Below are 17,253 nucleotides of genomic sequence, written 5' to 3' on the forward strand. Positions count from 1 at the left end.
ATATTTTCATGTTCAGCTAGTTAAAAACAAGTGGTGCTTATGTCTCTTCCTGTTGTCTTTGTCTTTTCATCTAATTTAAAATATAATTTAAAATGTAAGTTGAAAAATGATTGCTGAGCTGGGTTAAATACATGGGTGATTTAAACCACTTTAGAGGTTACTATGGTCTGAAAATGATAGTCAAGCATCATTGCACATAGTATGTGCAAGTAGCTTTCACTTTGGTTTATTTAGTAAAGCGGGAGCATTGCAGACAGCAGCTACCCATTTGCTCCTGAGTAGTTGCACAAATATGGTAACGTGTAGCATTTAGAGCTGCTATCATGTGCACATGATGCATTTCTGAGTAACACCTGACCCGGAGTAGCTTCTTAATAAAGTTGATTATATTCTGCTTCCTCTCAGGAAAATTGTTGGTTATGCAAATAAGTGTGTTAAGATAGACACACCTTTGTACTTGGATGTATTGTAGAGAAACTAGAGAAAGTTTTTTTTCATTTGTTCTCTTGTTTTTTAGTACTTGTGATTGAACGTAGAGCTTCATGTGCTAATAAGCAAGTACCCAACCAGTGAGCTACATCCCTAACGTACTCTTTATATTTACTCCTTTATAAAAAATTTCAAGCTGTGCTCACTAAATTGTGCAGACTGGCCTTGTACTCTGCTTTAGCTATGTCAGGTCCTCAGCTTGTGATTTTCCTTCCTCGGCTTAAATGCTGGCGTTAAGAAGTGTACACTCATATCCAGTGTGATACTCAATCTTCTGTGTTATGGCTATTTCCGGTTTGGACTCTGGAAATTTACATCTCCTTTGGATAAATGAAGTCATTTTGAATTTGCTTATACAGTTTGTAGGGACTTGTCTTATTTGCTCTGTACTCTTGAAGAGGTTTGTGTATGTGTGAAAATAATGGCTTCATTATGGTATTTTCATAGACCGCCATTGGTGTTCCTTGACCAGTGGTTCTTCTGAAAGTTGTGTATCTCATAGACTTAGAGAATTCTGACAGTCAGTGCCTGGCAAAGATCCTGGAGTCCTCCAGCAAAATGTTGAAGGCAGTCAATATTTGGCCCTTCAAGCTCTTGATTTTTATATACACAAATGAAACCTTAGTTAATTCCTTGTTAGCATTCTCTTGTTGTACCTGTCTTTTTCTTGTTTCTGTAGGAGTTTTACTGAACTTAGCTTCTTTCCTAATGTCTCATTTTCTTACAAGGCAAACTTAGTTACCTACCGTTTTACCATCTCTTCCTGAAGGTAGCTTTTTGTGTTAGCTCTACCAAACTCAGATTGGCACTTTGTCCTCTGACAGTCTTGATGTTTATCATATTCTACTTCACTGTATGGTTTATGTCAACTTCTTATGATTCCAACTACAAGTAAAATGTTAACTTTTAAAAATATTCAGAGATAATCCACAGCTTCTCAAACCATCCAGATATTAAAGTATTAAAAGTGAATTCTGAGAATGTTCTGCCTGCCAGTGTACTCCTTAGGTTCTGCGTTCCGTCTTCAGGTTTCCTCTGAAAGGTTTCAGGAGCTCACATTGTAATGTGCCTCTCGTTGCACGTGGACCAAGGTACCGCTCGAGTCCACACAGCCATAGCTTCTGTGACTGCACAGCCCCTCCCCTTGCCGAGCATTCATCTTGAAGCAGTGCTGCTCTTACGTTGTGTTGGTTGTTGGTCCCTTCTTTTATTTGTAACTGTCTTTACTGTTAAATCCAAGTCTTGTAGGTAGAGAGTGTCTCTGGAGGCTCTCTGATAATTTGGCTTGAGTTCAAAATAGACACCTCTCTCACATGTCCTATCTAGCTTGTCTTTTAGGAGAAAAACAGTAATTATTTTTTAAAAAATCTTAAGTCAATAAGATTTAAAACCAATAAATTGGCTGCCATTAGCCATGGAGAGTACAGAAAACCAGAAGAGGCTTTGTTGGCTGAAATAGTATTTATGTAGTAAGTACTAGTAGCAAATCAATCTTGTGTGTTTTCCTACTTCCAGGTTACAGTTCAACAAACATGGTGTGTTGCGGGTAGAAGGCTTCTTAACACCAAACAAGTACGACAGTGAAGCCATTGGCTTGTGGCTGCCTTTGACCAAGAATGTTATGGGGACTGATTTGGACACAGCAAAGTACATACTGGCCAATATTGGAGACCACTTCTGTCAGATGGTCATTTCTGAGAAGGAGGCTATGTCAACTATTGAGCCACACAGTAAGAGCATCTCTTAGGGGACAGGATGTTTGACCCCAGCTTGATTATTGTTTCTTCATGACACCTAAGTTCCAGTTGCTCCAATCTCATTTCCACCAGCAGTCTAGGTGAATGGTATTGTGAGTTTAGTTGCAGTTTTCCTTTTGCAGCAGGTTTCTTCTGAGCTGTTCAGTCTCTGGATTTGTTGTGCGACAATTGTCAAAGGAATATTCCTTTTTTGTTGTTTTGAAAGGTCAGCTTGAGGTATTAAAATGGCATTTGCACAGCCACACCAGAAAAGTAAACTCACCGCAAGGGAATGAGACTTCAAATTGGTTACAGACAAAAGATTCTTAATCCATAGTACATTTTAAAAACAGTAAGAGTGGATAGGCATTTCCTTAGCCTCCTGAGTTCCACTGTGCAGGGCTAGGTCTCATGGATACCTAGGTGTGAGAGTGGAGCCAGGTCAGATGGAGACAGTTCTTCCCATAGCAAGTTCTGAAGGCACAGCAGCAGCTGCTAGCTCCCCTGTGACTGTACCCTCTACTCTTCAAGAGCACTCCTTTACTAGTGTTTACTCTAGTGTGCTGCAGGGGTCAGTGTTGGCATCATATGAGAGCTGAACCTCCTTTGTGTCTCCTCAGGGTAGGGTACCTGGAAGAATAACACTTTCCTTCCTCTCTGCATGGTCTGGGGAAGTGAGGTATCAACCCAAAAGCACCATGGGACTCATGGCTTACAAATCTCATAATTTTAATACATACATAAATTTGATAAACACAGTAGTGTCTGTCATTTTGGATTTTGAATAACTATGTTTGAATGACAGTGTCTATCCATTCAGAATTTTGCTTATACTTGCCATAAACAAACTGAAGCACGAAATACTGTTGATACATGTGGGTCCTCTTATTTCTTTTTTAGGGCTTTAAAAAAGATTTTATAGATTTTATTTTATGTGTATGAGTGGTTTTGCTTCCACATATGAGAATGAACTGCATCTATTCCTGGTGCTCACGGGGCTGAAAGAGTGTACCATATGCGCTGAACTGTAGTTAGAGATGGTTGTGAGCCACCATGTAGGTGCTGGGAACTGAACTAAGGTCCTCTACAAGAGCAGAAAGTACTCTGACCTGATGAGCCATCTCTCTGGGCCTATCTATTTCTTAGATATAAGCAATAGAACCCAGAAATGTGCCTGGGGATGAAGAGCTCCTGGGGCTGCTGGAGTTATCTGAGGGGAGGGTCAGCTTTAGAATTACTCTTCTGTCTGCATATTCACATGTCAGAGGCCTTATTAAACTCTCTCTGTGCTTTGGATAGGATAAGTTTCTCATGTGCACGATGGGTTCCTTATACAGGTGCAGGTAAAAGTACTGCAAGTACAGAACCTTCTTACATGTTCTTGTGACAGCCTGTATCTGATTGCAGTTCATAGACACATGAATGAAACAGAAATGTTGCTTCCCTCCTGATTCTTCAGACCCCGCTGGGTTTTTTATGTATATTTTTTATTTATATAATTTATCTGTATTTTATGTGCATTGGTGTTTTTGTCTGCACGTATGTCTGTGTGAGGGTGTCATATCTTGGAGTTACAGATAGTTGTGAGCTGCCACTTTAGGTTTTAAGTAAGTAATGATTTTTTTTTTCCTGTTCATATTGAAAAAAAGCACAGGGAATTGTCTTTTAAGAGTACAATTAAAGAATTTTCTCTTTGAATCCCTTTCTTTCTTGCTTTCGTGATCATTCTGTTCCTCTTTCTTATGTAACAAGCTGGTTGCATTAGAGAAGGAAATGAAATACCATGAATGATATGGAAAGATAGCACCCTACCAAGAAGGCTTCCCCTCAAGCCTTATAGTAAGAACAGATGTCCACCATTAGACTGAACAGACATGCTGAGGGATTTAAGAGAGCTTTATGGGCTGTAGCGTCTGTGGTGAAGTTAACAGTTCAAATGGGAACTCTGGGCACACAGTGGACTTATACCCCCACCTGTTTAATTTCAGAAGCCTTCTTACCTCAAGACTAAACGACTTAATTGATTTTTGCAGGACAGGTTGCTTGGAAGCGAGCTGTCAAAGGTGTTAGAGAAATGTGTGATGTGTGTGACACAACTATTTTCAACCTGCACTGGGTGTGCCCTCGGTGTGGGTTTGGAGTATGCGTGGATTGCTACCGGATGAAGAGGATGAATTGCCAACAGGGTGAGTGACAGACTTGAGTCTCCTCCAGCCCCTGATACACTGGACTTAAGTCCTTTGTTGGTTTGCAGTTGATGGGTTTCTGAAGCACTGGGGCTCTAAGGTTTATGATAAGTAGCACAAGTCTGTTTACAGGTGCTGCCTACAAGACTTTCTCCTGGATAAGGTGTGTGAAGAGCCAGATACATGAGCCTGAAAACCTGATGCCCACACAGATCATCCCCGGCAAAGGTATTTCCTGTGAGGCAGGGATACCCCCGCACACACACGTCTTGGGTGTCTTATAAGGGCTTTAGTTTGGTTTTACTAGGTGTAGTATGATTGCCTGCTAACTTTTAGTATTGTCCTGAAAATTCTCAGGAAACATGTTAAATAATGTCCTTGTACTTTTTAAGGTCTCAGGGACAGTTTTGTAGAAGGAAACAAAGTGTGCATTTGAGAAAGGCAGGATGGATGGACCTTCATGCTGCTGAGAAAGGCATTCTTATGGAAAGTCATTTTCTGCTCTGTTGAGGGTGAACGTGCACAGTGCCCGTTTTAAGCTACTCGCCTCTGTCCTCTGTTTTAGCTCTCTACGATGTTGGAGACATTGTGCATTCTATTAGAGCAAAATGGGGTATAAAGGCCAATTGTCCCTGCTCCAACAGGCAGTTCAAGCTCTTCTCAAAGCCAGCCTTGAAGGAAGACCTGAAACAGGTATTGCTGCTAATGCTTAGTGCACTGTCCTTGTGTTTTTGTCTGTTTCTCAGTTAACCTAAGGGTTCTGCCACTGTGTTTGAAAGGAACATAAAGACAGCAGTTAGTTTGGGGAGAGGTTTCATTCCTCCCTGTGACAGTTGACCATCCCGTTCTCATTCTCCACATCACCTGTGTACTTTATCGGTGACTTCTTAGTCTGTTTTACATTTTTATTCCTTGTAAAGCAAAAATATAAGGTTTAACTTTTTTAATTTCTATATTTTACCTATACAGTATCAGAAGAGTTAAAGGAATTCTTGAAAATGAGCCCTGCTATTCCCAGTCCTTGATGTCATGTGCCTCTTTCTGGTGGTATTACCATCACACCTATTCCCAAGCTGCTTTCCAGCCCTTTCCCAGTAGCTGCCACTGCACCCTGTGCTCGGGAATCACCATACTGCCTTCAATAAACAGTTTTACAGCGTGCTTAGAAATGGCTGAGAAAGCTGGGGTGCTTGGTGACAGAACTAAACTTGCATTCTTTTTGTTTTAAGACAAGTTCTCTGTAGTCCTGTCTGGCCTAGAAATGGGTATATAGACTGGGCTGGCCACAAACTGACAGAGATCACCTGCTTCTGCCTCCCTAGTGCTGAATTTAAAGACTTGGTGAACTTGAATTCTTTGCTGTCATTTGTCACTTTGGCGCGTATGCTTCAGCTTGCTTACCAGGTCTCAGCAGTAAGAAGAACACAGTGGTAGAAAGCCCTGACCAGATAGCACTGAAGCACATAACAGAGGAAGGGCCAGGACCACCACGGGAATCGGAATAGTCCCCGTTTTCCTTTCTGATTATTTGTGTAAACTCATTGCACCCAAGTAACAGAGTGAGTGTGCATTCTTCCTAGTTGTTGGTGTTGTGGTTTTCTGAAGAGCAGGTCATCACATTTAAAGCTTGAGTCAACAGAGAACCCCCTCTCTGTGCAGACTTCTGAGCCCTCTGCTTTCATCACCCACCTCATTTGTTGACTGGACATGCTTTCAGTGCCTGCTCTGGGTTCTTGCTGAGTTCCCTGGAGGAACAGGCACAGATCAATCATTGGAAAGCCACTTGGTATATGGGGCCCTGGGAATATGTGCAAGACTTCTGGTGAGTGAGTGAGTAAGGCAATACCATAGCACGTTTGTTACCATAGCTTGTGTTTTCATTAGTAATACTTAAAAGCTAAAAATGCAAATCTCTGTCTTCTCCTTACTGTTCTGTGTTATTACCAGAAGATTGCTACAGTCATGATAGCTGGGGCTATTAGGTGACTTTGTGTTAGCTGTGTGTCTCTTACTGGCAGGCTGCTAGGGACAAAGGGGTAAGAAAAGGAAGATATCAGTCTTTAGCGTAAACCTAGTATTTCTTTTACACTTACAGACATCCTTACCTGGAGAAAAACCATCTCTTGGAGCCATGCTCCAGCAAAGTTCCCCTGTGTTGGAGCCAGCGACTGTGGGTGGGGAAACAGCCTCCAAGACAGTCAGCAGCGTGAAGCCTACCTGCACCGCAAACACATCGCCTTTAAACTGGCTGGCTGACCTTACCAGTGGGAACGTCAACAAGGAAAACAAGGGTGAGCATTTCCTACCTTTTGGAGTACTTGAGTACCTTCACAGAGAGACTGAGCAGCTAAAATTGCTGTGAGAGCCAGACTAGGAGTGTTGCAGCATGGAAAGTGTTCCTTGCTGTCATCCAGGTACATGGCATCATCCCGGGAACAGAGCTTTACTCCAGGGAACTTAAGTTGAAATCATTTTGGCAAGAATGGAGTGGTGCTGAGACTTCGTCATTACTACTGACATAGATAGCTCTCACTTGTACAGTGTATTCTAGTTAGTTTCCCATTGTTCTTCTGTCTCCCCCTACCCGACAGTCCTGCCTCTTTCCTACAAATTTCTTTCAGTGACTTTTTGTTTTGCGTCTTACAGAGTTTAACTAGGGCTATTTTTCTAAATCATGGCCAGCTCTCTAGTGTGTGCTCAGCTGGGCACCGTGTCTCCCTACTTTTAGTTGGCAGTGAGTGGCAGGGTCCTGTTAACCGCCCCATCTCATCCATAGCCAATTGTTGGGTGGCCTGACCTGTGTGGCCAGTGCCAGTAGTAGATGTAGACTGTGAGTCACGGTCATGGCTGTGGTTTTAGATGGCATTTCCTAGGCGTTCTCCCTGTTGTCTCGTTCTTACATTCTTTATGCTTTTTATTCCTCCCGTGTTTCCTGCGCCTTGATTGACTGACTGGTCACGTGTCTGTCTTGTCCTAGTCTCAGTGTGCTGTCTCAGATGGCTCCACATAAATACAAAGACACGGACTTTGGAATCAGATGAAATTAGACAAGAATTTATGTAATTTTGCTTTCTGGTCAGGGAAAAATTACAAGTGAGTTTTTTCATGCAGACATATTAAAATTTTTCTGAATCAGATTTGATACCATAAACAAAGGATTTGTATGAATGACCGTACTCAGATATGTACCTATAATTGAATATCTAAAAGTAGAGAAGTCATGTGATAAGATGTAAAAAAACAAGTTTAACACCTGTAATTTTTATGAAACTGAAATTAATACTAGACGAGAACATTATTAAGGGTTTCCCCAGCAAAAATGCTCACACCAAGTGTTATAAATGATTTTGATGAGTGGGGTGGGGAAATGTCTTACTATGCTATCCAGTTTGGTCTTCCATTCCTGAGCTTAGGTGATCCTTCTGCATCAGCCTCCTCAGTAGGTAGGATACTACAACTGTCTTGACTTGTTTTGAAGTTGTTTTAAGAGATTCTTTGTACTTGGGAATAAGATGAAGGTTCTTATTGTTTTAAGCACTGTATTAGGAGTCCTGACCAGTGTGATAACACCATACACAATAATATTTTTTTAATACCATTTGTGATGTTGGAGAGATGGCTTGGGAGTTCAGAGTGCTTGCTGCTCTTCCAGATAACCTGGGTTGAATTCCTAGCATCCACATATACTCAAAACTGTGTAATTTCCGTCCCAGCATATCCAGCACCCTTTTCTAGCCTTCACAGAGATCAGAGCAGTCAAAAGACCCAACTCCATAAAATAAAAGTTAAAACACATACAATTTTCTGGTTTCCCCTGGGTTTTTGATACTGTTTTTAATTCTTAACTAACACAGTTTTATCCTTGTAGTTTTTTTGTGGGGTGTTTTTTTTTTTTTTTTGGTTTTAAGAGAGGAAGTTACACCCTGAAGTCATTCTGCTGATATTAGAGACTAACAGGAAGTTTGCCTTGAATGCACACCTGAATGTTTTGTTTTTATTTTAGAAAAACAGCCAACTATGCCAATTTTAAAGAATGAAATCAAATGCCTTCCACCCCTGCCCCCTCTGAACAAGTCCAGCACTGTCCTCCACACTTTTAACAGCACAATTTTGACACCAGTAAGCAACAATAATTCTGGTTTCCTTCGAAATCTCTTGAATTCCTCCACAGGAAAGGTATGTGCTTGTTTTATTGTTTGTATTGGTATGAAGTTGAGTAGAAGAGATGAGAGGCATTTGTCACTGCCGGGCTTCACAGCTCCCGGGGTGGGTGGGCACTTGACTCCAGCTACTCTTGTTTGTTCCTTTGTTTTGTTTTCATTTTCTTAAACCCAATTGTGTGAGTTGAGGGCTTGCCTCTTTGTCTGGGTTCTGATTTGGTCTCTCGTGGATATGTGATATGTGCTCATTGTACCATTATTGTGATGGGTTTTCAACAGTAGAGAATGGCATATTTAAGATTTGTGTTCTATATCAAATTCAGACAGAAAATGGACTCAAAAACACACCTAAAATCCTTGATGACATCTTTGCCTCTTTGGTGCAAAACAAGACTTCTTCTGACTTCTCCAAGAGGCCTCAAGGACTGACGATCAAGCCCAGCATTCTTGGCTTTGACACTCCTCACTACTGGCTCTGTGATAACCGCCTACTGTGCTTGCAAGATCCCAACAATAAGAGCAATTGGAATGTGTTTAGGGAGTGCTGGAAACAAGGGCAGGTAATACTGGCCCTCTCCCTCTCCTGTTCTTTAGCAGACTTCTGCTAATCCCATCCATATCCTCACTTCCCTCCCGGGTGGTTTTTATTTTCTCTCCTGTCCTTGTATTTATCTGTGGTAGATGTAATTAAGGCTGGGTGTGGTTGTTTCTTACTTTGTATAAACTGACCCACTCAGAATTTGGTAGCTTTCAGCCAGCCATTTCTTGGGTTTGATGAGAGAGATAGGCCTGGGTGATCTTATGTCGTCAGCCACAGCAGTGCATGCGCAAGTGACTAAGATGCTGTTGGGACTGGAGGGATTTGACAAAACGCAGTTTGAAAAGAAAATTCCATCCTGCTTTCATGGATTAAAACCTGTGCTGGAGCTGGGAGAGGAGTCAGTGGTTAAGAGCTGCTGGGCTTGCAGAGGGCCCGAGTTGCTTCCCAGAGCCCATGTTTTACTTGCAACTGCCTGTGTCATCATCTTCTAGCCTCCAAGTGCACCTAAACACAGATGGCAAGACATGCACAGAGGCACACAGGTATCCATATAAATAAAAAAGGCAGTTCTGCATGGGCCACAGCCATATAATGTTATCTTGGAATTTGTGTGTCATTTTCTGATGGGGCCTGCTGTCAAGGACAGCACTGTTGGCTCTTGTGTTGTGGTTGATCCAACACTGGCTCACTGCCTTGAGGGTAACACTTTTTGGCCTAAATATCATATTCATACATACCCAACCTGCTTGTGCCTTGGAGGGCGTCAGAAAAGTGATCCTTTCCCCTAACAGCATAATAGTCCAGGATTATTACACATCCTGAGAGCAAAACAGGAGGGTAGCGAGGCTCCAGCCACTATGGAAGCTAGAGAACTTAGCTGTCATCACAGCAGCTGAGAGTGAGGACGAGCTGCTCAGAGGGCAGACTGACATCTCCTCCTCTTTCCTTTAGCCAGTGATGGTGTCAGGAGTGCACCATAAATTAAACACTGAACTCTGGAAACCTGAGTCCTTCAGGAAAGAGTTTGGTGAGCAAGAAGTGGACCTAGTCAATTGTAGGACCAATGAAATCATCACGGGAGCCACAGTAGGAGACTTCTGGGATGGATTTGAAGATGTTCCAAGTATGTATTAAAGGTCTTTGAAGGAGGTTGAGGATGTGTAAAGAGGGGATTCAGGATAGCAGGAGCAAAGGAGTCAGGACTTCACAATTAGCTGTATCTCTATTCTCTTTGATTTTACAAAGTTCCTGCATTTGAACTGCCGTGTTGGCCGGACATTGGTGGTGCTACTAGTATAAGAGCAGTTCTGACTACACCTGCTCTGTATAGTCCAGAAGATGGGGCAGAGAGGACACTAATGGCTTTCTTGTCCCTGGACCAAAAGGAGGTGATCTCAACCTCTTTCTGAGTAAAATAAGCTGTTTCTGTTTCATGCTGACTTTAGGAGATTGGTTTTGAGTCCCATCCCACCCTCCTCCAGTCCCTCCAGGGTTCCAGGAACAAGTTTTGTGGGTTCAAAAACAGGAACCCAGTAGACCTTAATTAGCAGCCTTTATTTTGCTATATCCACAGTACTGCCTTTTGGGCGGGGTGGGGGGGCGTCGAGACAGGGTCTCTCTCTGTATAGCTTTTGACTGTCATGGAACTTGCTCTGTAGACCAGGCTGGTCTTGAACTCATGGAGGTCTGCCTACCTCTGTCTCCCGAGTGCTGGGATTAAAGGTGTGTGCCACTACCACCTGGCCAGCTTTATTTCTTGATGCCATAAAAATAGTTAGCAATTGGTGGGAAGGAGAGAGCAGAGCTGTACAGATAAAATACTTTATTTGCAATTTAAGGTATAAACTAACTTGTCGTTTTTTGATTCTGAATTATGAATAATAATTCTTCTGTTTAATCTCAAGATCGTTTGAAAAATGAAAAAGAAAAAGAACCGATGGTATTGAAACTTAAGGACTGGCCACCAGGAGAAGACTTCAGAGATATGATGCCTTCCAGGTATGGCTTCAGGTGTGGCTGAGCTAATAACTCTGTCCTTCACTTGGTAATACACACTCTCTGGTAGTAGGAAGGTAGTTTTTAAGAGGTGGAAGACAGCTTCCTGGTTTTGTTGGTTCTGATGTTTTTACATTGTGTCCATACCCTTTTTATGTATGTTTATTTTAAAATGAAATGGAAAGGGTAATGACTTTAGTTCTGGCTGATGGGTGGTCTGCATATTTAATATGGAAGTGCCCTGCCCTGGAGGCCTACAAGCTGGTTTTCAGGCTTCCTGGGATTACACACCAGAGCTCGCTCACTAACCACTAAGACATGTGAATTGGTAGATCCAAAGGAGCCTCGTGATTAAGGAGTAAAGTGTCACCTGAGTGCTAGCTCCCCTCAGCAAGTACATATCATCTATAGTGCCTACAACATTCCAGATCATTTTGACACGTCAGTGTGCCACAGGAAAGATGACATCTGTCCGTGACCACTGTAGTTCTAAACACCAGGGCTAGCCATCTCTCCCAGATGTGCCTTTTTTTGTAAAGAGGGGACAAAAGAAGTCCTAGAGTACTAGAGTAGAAAAGGAACCTTGCTTTGAAAAATTCTTGGGCCGGGCGGTGGTGGCTCACGCCTTTAATCCCAGCACTCGGGAGGCAGAGGCAGGCGGATCTCTGTGAGTTCGAGGCCAGCCTGGTCTACAAGAGCTAGTTCCAGGACAGGCTCTAAAAAAGCTGCAGAGAAACCCTGTCTCGAAAAACCAAAAAAAAAAAAAAAAAAGAAAAGAAAAGAAAAATTCTTGGTTTCTTGTTCTAGATTTGATGATCTGATGGCCAACATTCCACTGCCCGAGTACACCAGGCGAGATGGCAAACTGAACCTGGCCTCTAGACTGCCAAACTACTTTGTACGGCCAGACCTGGGCCCCAAAATGTACAATGCTTATGGTAAGAAGGAAATAGTAATTGAGCATAATGGTAATAAAACAAGGTGTTTGTAAAAATGCTTAGAGACCAGCTGGACGTTCTCTCTCAGTCACATGTATATGAATTTGCTTTCCACAGCTGCTGTTCTAAGGCAGATTGCAAGTTTATGTTTTTCTGTATTCAACATCTAACTTTAATTGCAGAAGTTTCACGTTGTGTGGTCATTTCAATCTTGGTGGAGATCTAGGTCAGTTTTGCTAGCCTTTTTAACTCTTAGTATTTTTAACATTTGCTACTTAAGTGCAGTGTTTCCCACTAAACTCTGTTCTGTGTGTGTCTGCTTTGCAGATGCCATGACACTGTAGACGTATGTGAGAAGGTTTCAAGATCAGGTTGGTTGAAGTATTTTAGTAGCAGAACAGATAGATGTGTTTCTCCCAGACACCAATAGGTGGCAGTGTCTGTAAACGCTTTCCTTATGGAAAAACTGAGACTCCTTATGATTTCGAGGGAGAGGTTGTTATGTAATCCTGATTCCAACTGAGCTGAGGCTGCCTTTGAGGAGTCGGGTTGTTTCAGTAATAGTAGCCCATGACTGGAAAAGCTATGTCAAGAAGGAGTTAGTTTATTTTGTTGCAACCCTTACTTTTACCCAGTATTGCACAGCTCAAAATAGCTGGCAGTCCCCAGCCACCATTCTCTTCGGACGCTTTTCCTTCCAGCTCTACCCTAAGTCTCTTGTCCCTAGTCTCTATCTTTGAGGTCTATGCTTATCATTCTCTCATATTTATAATTCTATAAAATAGATTTCTGGAGCTAGAGAATTGGCTCCGTGGTTAGGAGTGTTTGCTGCTGCCCTTCCAGAGGGATCAGTTCCCATGTCATTAGTTCACACTGCCTATAACTTCAGCTCCAGAGGATCTTTTGACTTCTGACCTCTGTGGGTACATACACACATGTGACATACACACAACACAAACCCATAGACACAGAAAAAATGTTTTAAAGATAGTGGATCTATTTTGGCATAGTACTGTGTATACCCTGCTTTTAAGCTTTATGTTAAGTAGAATCTGACTTTTAAAATACTCTTTTCATGTGGTCATATATAACTCTTTCATCATATTTTTAGCTTGAAAGAGCATTTTAAACCTATGTTTTGTGCTTTTTACTATAGAACTATCTTTAAAGTCATTGAAAACTCCAGTATCTAGTGCAAGGCCTGTCTGTTCATGCTGCAGTGTAAACCCAGATCAGCTGTTTATGATCGTCTCATTGTGTCTTCCCTTTCTATTGGTCCTCAGCATTTTAAAGCCCTTCTCAGATAGCCAGGACTTTCCTGTTCTCAGGGCTGATATTTCTGCACAGTGCACAAAACAAAGTGTAGCTGGGTTCTAGGGTACCAGGTTGGTGTGAACCATTGTCCCTCATTTGGAGCCTCCCTCAAATGACAGCCAACAAGAAGCCAGAAATGAAACCTTTCTGATGCTGCAGGCCTGTGCCTAGAGAAGAATCCTGGTGTCAGAAGTGCCCAGTGGCCACTGAGCAGGGGAGCTCTCTCGTGTGGCCACACTGTGAGTGCTGCAGGGAACTCCATGTGCTGGGCAGTGTTCCCTCTGATTGAGTGGCACTTCCTGAACTTGCACTGTATGTGGACTCCGAGTGAGCTTAGTGATGGCTTTTGTCTCTGAGCCAGAACTTGCCCTTACCTGCTCTGGAAACATCCCTTGGGCAGATCTTACCTGCAGGAGTCACTCCACTACTCAGACTCCTCTCTCGTGTTCTTGGTTCCAAGTATCCTGATGCGCTCGGGCATTTTATCTTCACAGGATTGATCACCCCAGAAGATCGGAAATATGGGACCACAAATCTTCACTTAGATGTATCTGATGCAGCTAATGTTATGGTTTATGTGGGAATTCCCAAAGGACAGTGTGAGCAGGAAGAAGGTAAGATCTGAAACATGGAAGCTGGGCCTCTACTGTCTCTTACTGTCTGAGCTAGGACCTGCGGTTCACACCTGCTTTCTCTTGTTCTAGAAGTCCTTAGAACCATCCAAGATGGAGATTCTGATGAACTCACAATCAAACGATTTATTGAAGGAAAAGAGAAACCGGGAGCCCTCTGGCACATATATGCTGCTAAGGACACGGAGAAGATAAGAGAATTCCTTAAAAAGGTGTGCTTCTTCTTATCCTGTGGCATGCGAAGAGTGTATAAGAATAGGAGTAGTATAAATTACCACATGATGCAAATCCATATCAATTGGATAGGCCGTCAGTGGTTGCTAAGAGACCAGGATTCTAAAAAGGGAGGCCTTGTCTTCTGTATTTGTTTCCTATTGTAATGCACTTGAGTTTTGTTCTGTCTTCAGTTGAGGTCATCAGATTATCACCTTGCATTTTTTTTTCTTTTAATACTGCTCTGAAAATAGGGGCATTTCATTAGTTCATCTTTCAGCCATGGGCCCCAAATTCTGTTCTCTGGTTTACTAAAGTCTCTGTTGGTTTTGTTCTCAGTTGGTGAGCAACGCTGGTTTAGAGAGCAGCAGGAGTTGGGAGGACTCAATGTCACTGTGGTTGTGGGATGTGATGTGCAGGCTTCTGGACAGATAGAGCTTTCTCTCCTCAACTCAGGCAGTGTTGAGGCCACTTGTTGCAAACCAGGGCTGATCTTCTCTAGTCATACTTTAGTCAGGAATACCATTCCTAGCCCATCTGTGGTCCTGGCACCAAGTAGGTTCTTTAATGGCCAGTTGCTAGAAATCGAGTATTTCTGTTAAAGATGGACTCTTTGACCTACTGGTCACGTGTTCCCTTGATAATGTATGCTTTTTCCAGACACTGGGTGTGGAATAAAGAAGTTTAGTCTGTATCTTTGAAACTGTTTCATAATTCAGACTGCTTTAAGTGCATATGGACCTTCAATAAGTATAAGACAAGTTGGTTCATAAGGAATCTTTTACATTTAAAAATTGGATCTAAAATATTGTTGAAGAGCGTATCTAGACCGTAGGAAAGAATAACAGGCAGGCTAGGTTTCCTTTGTGATTCTCTTGATTCATGTTGTCACGTGTTCGAGTGCAGTTTCTGCCAATGGGAACACATCACTTGACAGCAGCCTGAAGTGTGTTGACTACTTGTGTTTTGGGAAGGGGAAACACCCTCTTTGGTTCTTGGCATCTGCTAAGTTGCATGCTACTTTTAACGTATTGTAGGTATCCGAAGAGCAGGGTCAAGAAAATCCTTCAGACCATGACCCTATTCATGATCAGAGCTGGTATTTAGACCGATCACTAAGAAAGCGCCTTTATCAAGAGTATGGTGTTCAAGGTTGGGCTATTGTACAATTTCTTGGAGATGTGGTATTTATCCCGGCAGGAGCTCCACATCAGGTCAGAACCAGTTATTAATTCCTATTTATTGCATTTCTACTATGAACTTGTGGGTTTGTTACAGCTGTGGCTTGGTGTTTTTCAGGTTCATAACTTATACAGCTGTATCAAAGTAGCTGAAGACTTTGTGTCTCCAGAGCATGTTAAACACTGCTTCTGGCTCACTCAGGAATTCCGTTATTTGTCGCAGACTCATACCAACCATGAAGATAAACTGCAGGTAAAAATAGCTCCGACTCCTGGCATTTGTTGCCTATGGCTTCATGACCCAATAGTCTGTTCTTGGCCATATCACAGAACAGTGAAGTAGCTTGCTCTCTAGTGAGTGACAGAGCCACAAGTCCAGAAGGAAGCCTCACCCTATCATATTGCTTAGGCACTGAGAGTTTTTAGTGCTGAAGATGAAGGCTTTTGCTCCCTGGCTTAGCCACTAGCGCTGTCTGGAACACAATGCCTGGCCTTTAGTGCTGTGGTGTTTTTTGTCACATGCAGTAGAGCAGGACTGAATGGACACTAGGGTCAGAAGGGGGTGTTTTCAGAAACCTGGTTTGAGAGTGGCTTACACATATTATGTTGGCTCATACCTGCAGTCCTAGCTACTCTAATCTAGAGGCTGGGGGAAGACTGGAGGGTTTGAAGCCACCCTGAACTACACAGCAAGATCACACTTCAAACCAAATTAACAGTGAATTAATGCATATTGCTTCATATTTGAAAACTACAGTAATTATTAGTCTTATTGAGCAAAACCACTTAAGAGCTTTGTAAGTTCCCTAGAGAAGGCTTGCATTCTGTGTGGCTACTGGTCTCCAGGAGGCAGGTCCTTGGCATTACATGTTGTGTATGGCAATGTTATTCTTAGTTAGGGAGTTTCAGTTTAATGAAGCAGTCATTTTTTTTTCTTTCATTTCTTTAGGTGAAGAATGTTATCTACCATGCAGTGAAGGATGCGGTTGCTATGCTGAAAGCCAGCGAAGCCAGTTTGGGCAAACCATAACTCCTGACATTGGAGATGATTATTGGCAGCTGATCAAACTCTTCAGGCAGGCTTCCTGTGGACTTTGAAATTTCATGTTACCTCATCTTCTTTTTTAAAGTACACCCGACTTGCAAGGGTACTGTCTCTAATGTATATTTCTAGTGTTTACAGACACTAAGTGTGTATATGTAGTAACTATTTACAGACCATGCATCCTTATACTGTGACTTCACCTAGTGCAGATCTTCTACCTAGCTGAAGACCTGTTGGCTCTGAAACAATACTTGCAGTCATTTCCCAGCTGTTTGTTTGGACAGCTCATTCAAATGGAATTTTTAACTATTAGGGATTACTGCTATGTTTAATGGGATTTTATTTTATTTTATGCCCGTTTGGAAACCCTTCCCCACCCACTAGGGTCCAGAAGAACAGTGGAGGAAATGACAGCTAATGGTGCAGTTCTAAATGTATTGCGTGGGACTGGCATTATATAGCAGAAATAACTACTGTATAATTCTCGGGGTTAACCATCTTTAGTTAATGGAATTTTAATTTAAATGAAGCTTTGCTAATTTTAAGTGGTAAGCATTTTGCATTAAAATATTCATATAATACTTTGGCTTTGTTCACTGGCCTTTTTCTGTGTTTGCACACCTTCTAGAAAATGTAGACTTAAAATACTGGTGCAGGAGCCTTTCTTAAAAGCAAAGATACTAGGGAGTCGTCATTTCTTAGGGACTAATAACACAGTGCTGATCTGTCCTGCTTCTGTGAAGAGCCACCACATCTGGAAGTGGGAACTAACCACAACCCAAATAGTGACTGGGAGCTAGCTGGTCCTGTGTGTACAAAGGAG

At 42.3% G+C, this 17,253-nt stretch overlaps 1 protein-coding gene across 3 annotated transcripts in view; it reads left to right on the forward strand.

Annotated features, from left to right (window-relative positions):
• Kdm3a (lysine demethylase 3A) overlaps positions 1-17,011 on the forward strand; it is a 50,607-nt gene extending 33,596 nt beyond the window's left edge. For all 3 annotated transcript variants that reach the window (XM_038318743.1, XM_038318744.1, XM_038318745.1), the window contains 15 exons: positions 2,005-2,219; positions 4,259-4,411; positions 4,544-4,639; positions 4,977-5,104; positions 6,507-6,702; positions 8,415-8,587; positions 8,895-9,131; positions 10,064-10,235; positions 11,017-11,110; positions 11,915-12,045; positions 13,854-13,973; positions 14,064-14,203; positions 15,242-15,418; positions 15,504-15,638; positions 16,335-17,011. In XM_038318743.1, the coding sequence (XP_038174671.1) occupies positions 2,005-2,219; positions 4,259-4,411; positions 4,544-4,639; positions 4,977-5,104; positions 6,507-6,702; positions 8,415-8,587; positions 8,895-9,131; positions 10,064-10,235; positions 11,017-11,110; positions 11,915-12,045; positions 13,854-13,973; positions 14,064-14,203; positions 15,242-15,418; positions 15,504-15,638; positions 16,335-16,415 (2,248 nt within the window). In that variant the 3' untranslated portion in view covers positions 16,416-17,011. The remainder of the gene's footprint in view (positions 1-2,004; positions 2,220-4,258; positions 4,412-4,543; positions 4,640-4,976; positions 5,105-6,506; positions 6,703-8,414; positions 8,588-8,894; positions 9,132-10,063; positions 10,236-11,016; positions 11,111-11,914; positions 12,046-13,853; positions 13,974-14,063; positions 14,204-15,241; positions 15,419-15,503; positions 15,639-16,334) is intronic.
• The last annotated feature ends 242 nt before the right edge of the window (positions 17,012-17,253 follow it).

This window comes from Arvicola amphibius, chromosome 2 (assembly GCF_903992535.2).
Source record: "Arvicola amphibius chromosome 2, mArvAmp1.2, whole genome shotgun sequence".
Classification (NCBI taxonomy): domain Eukaryota; kingdom Metazoa; phylum Chordata; class Mammalia; order Rodentia; family Cricetidae; genus Arvicola; species Arvicola amphibius.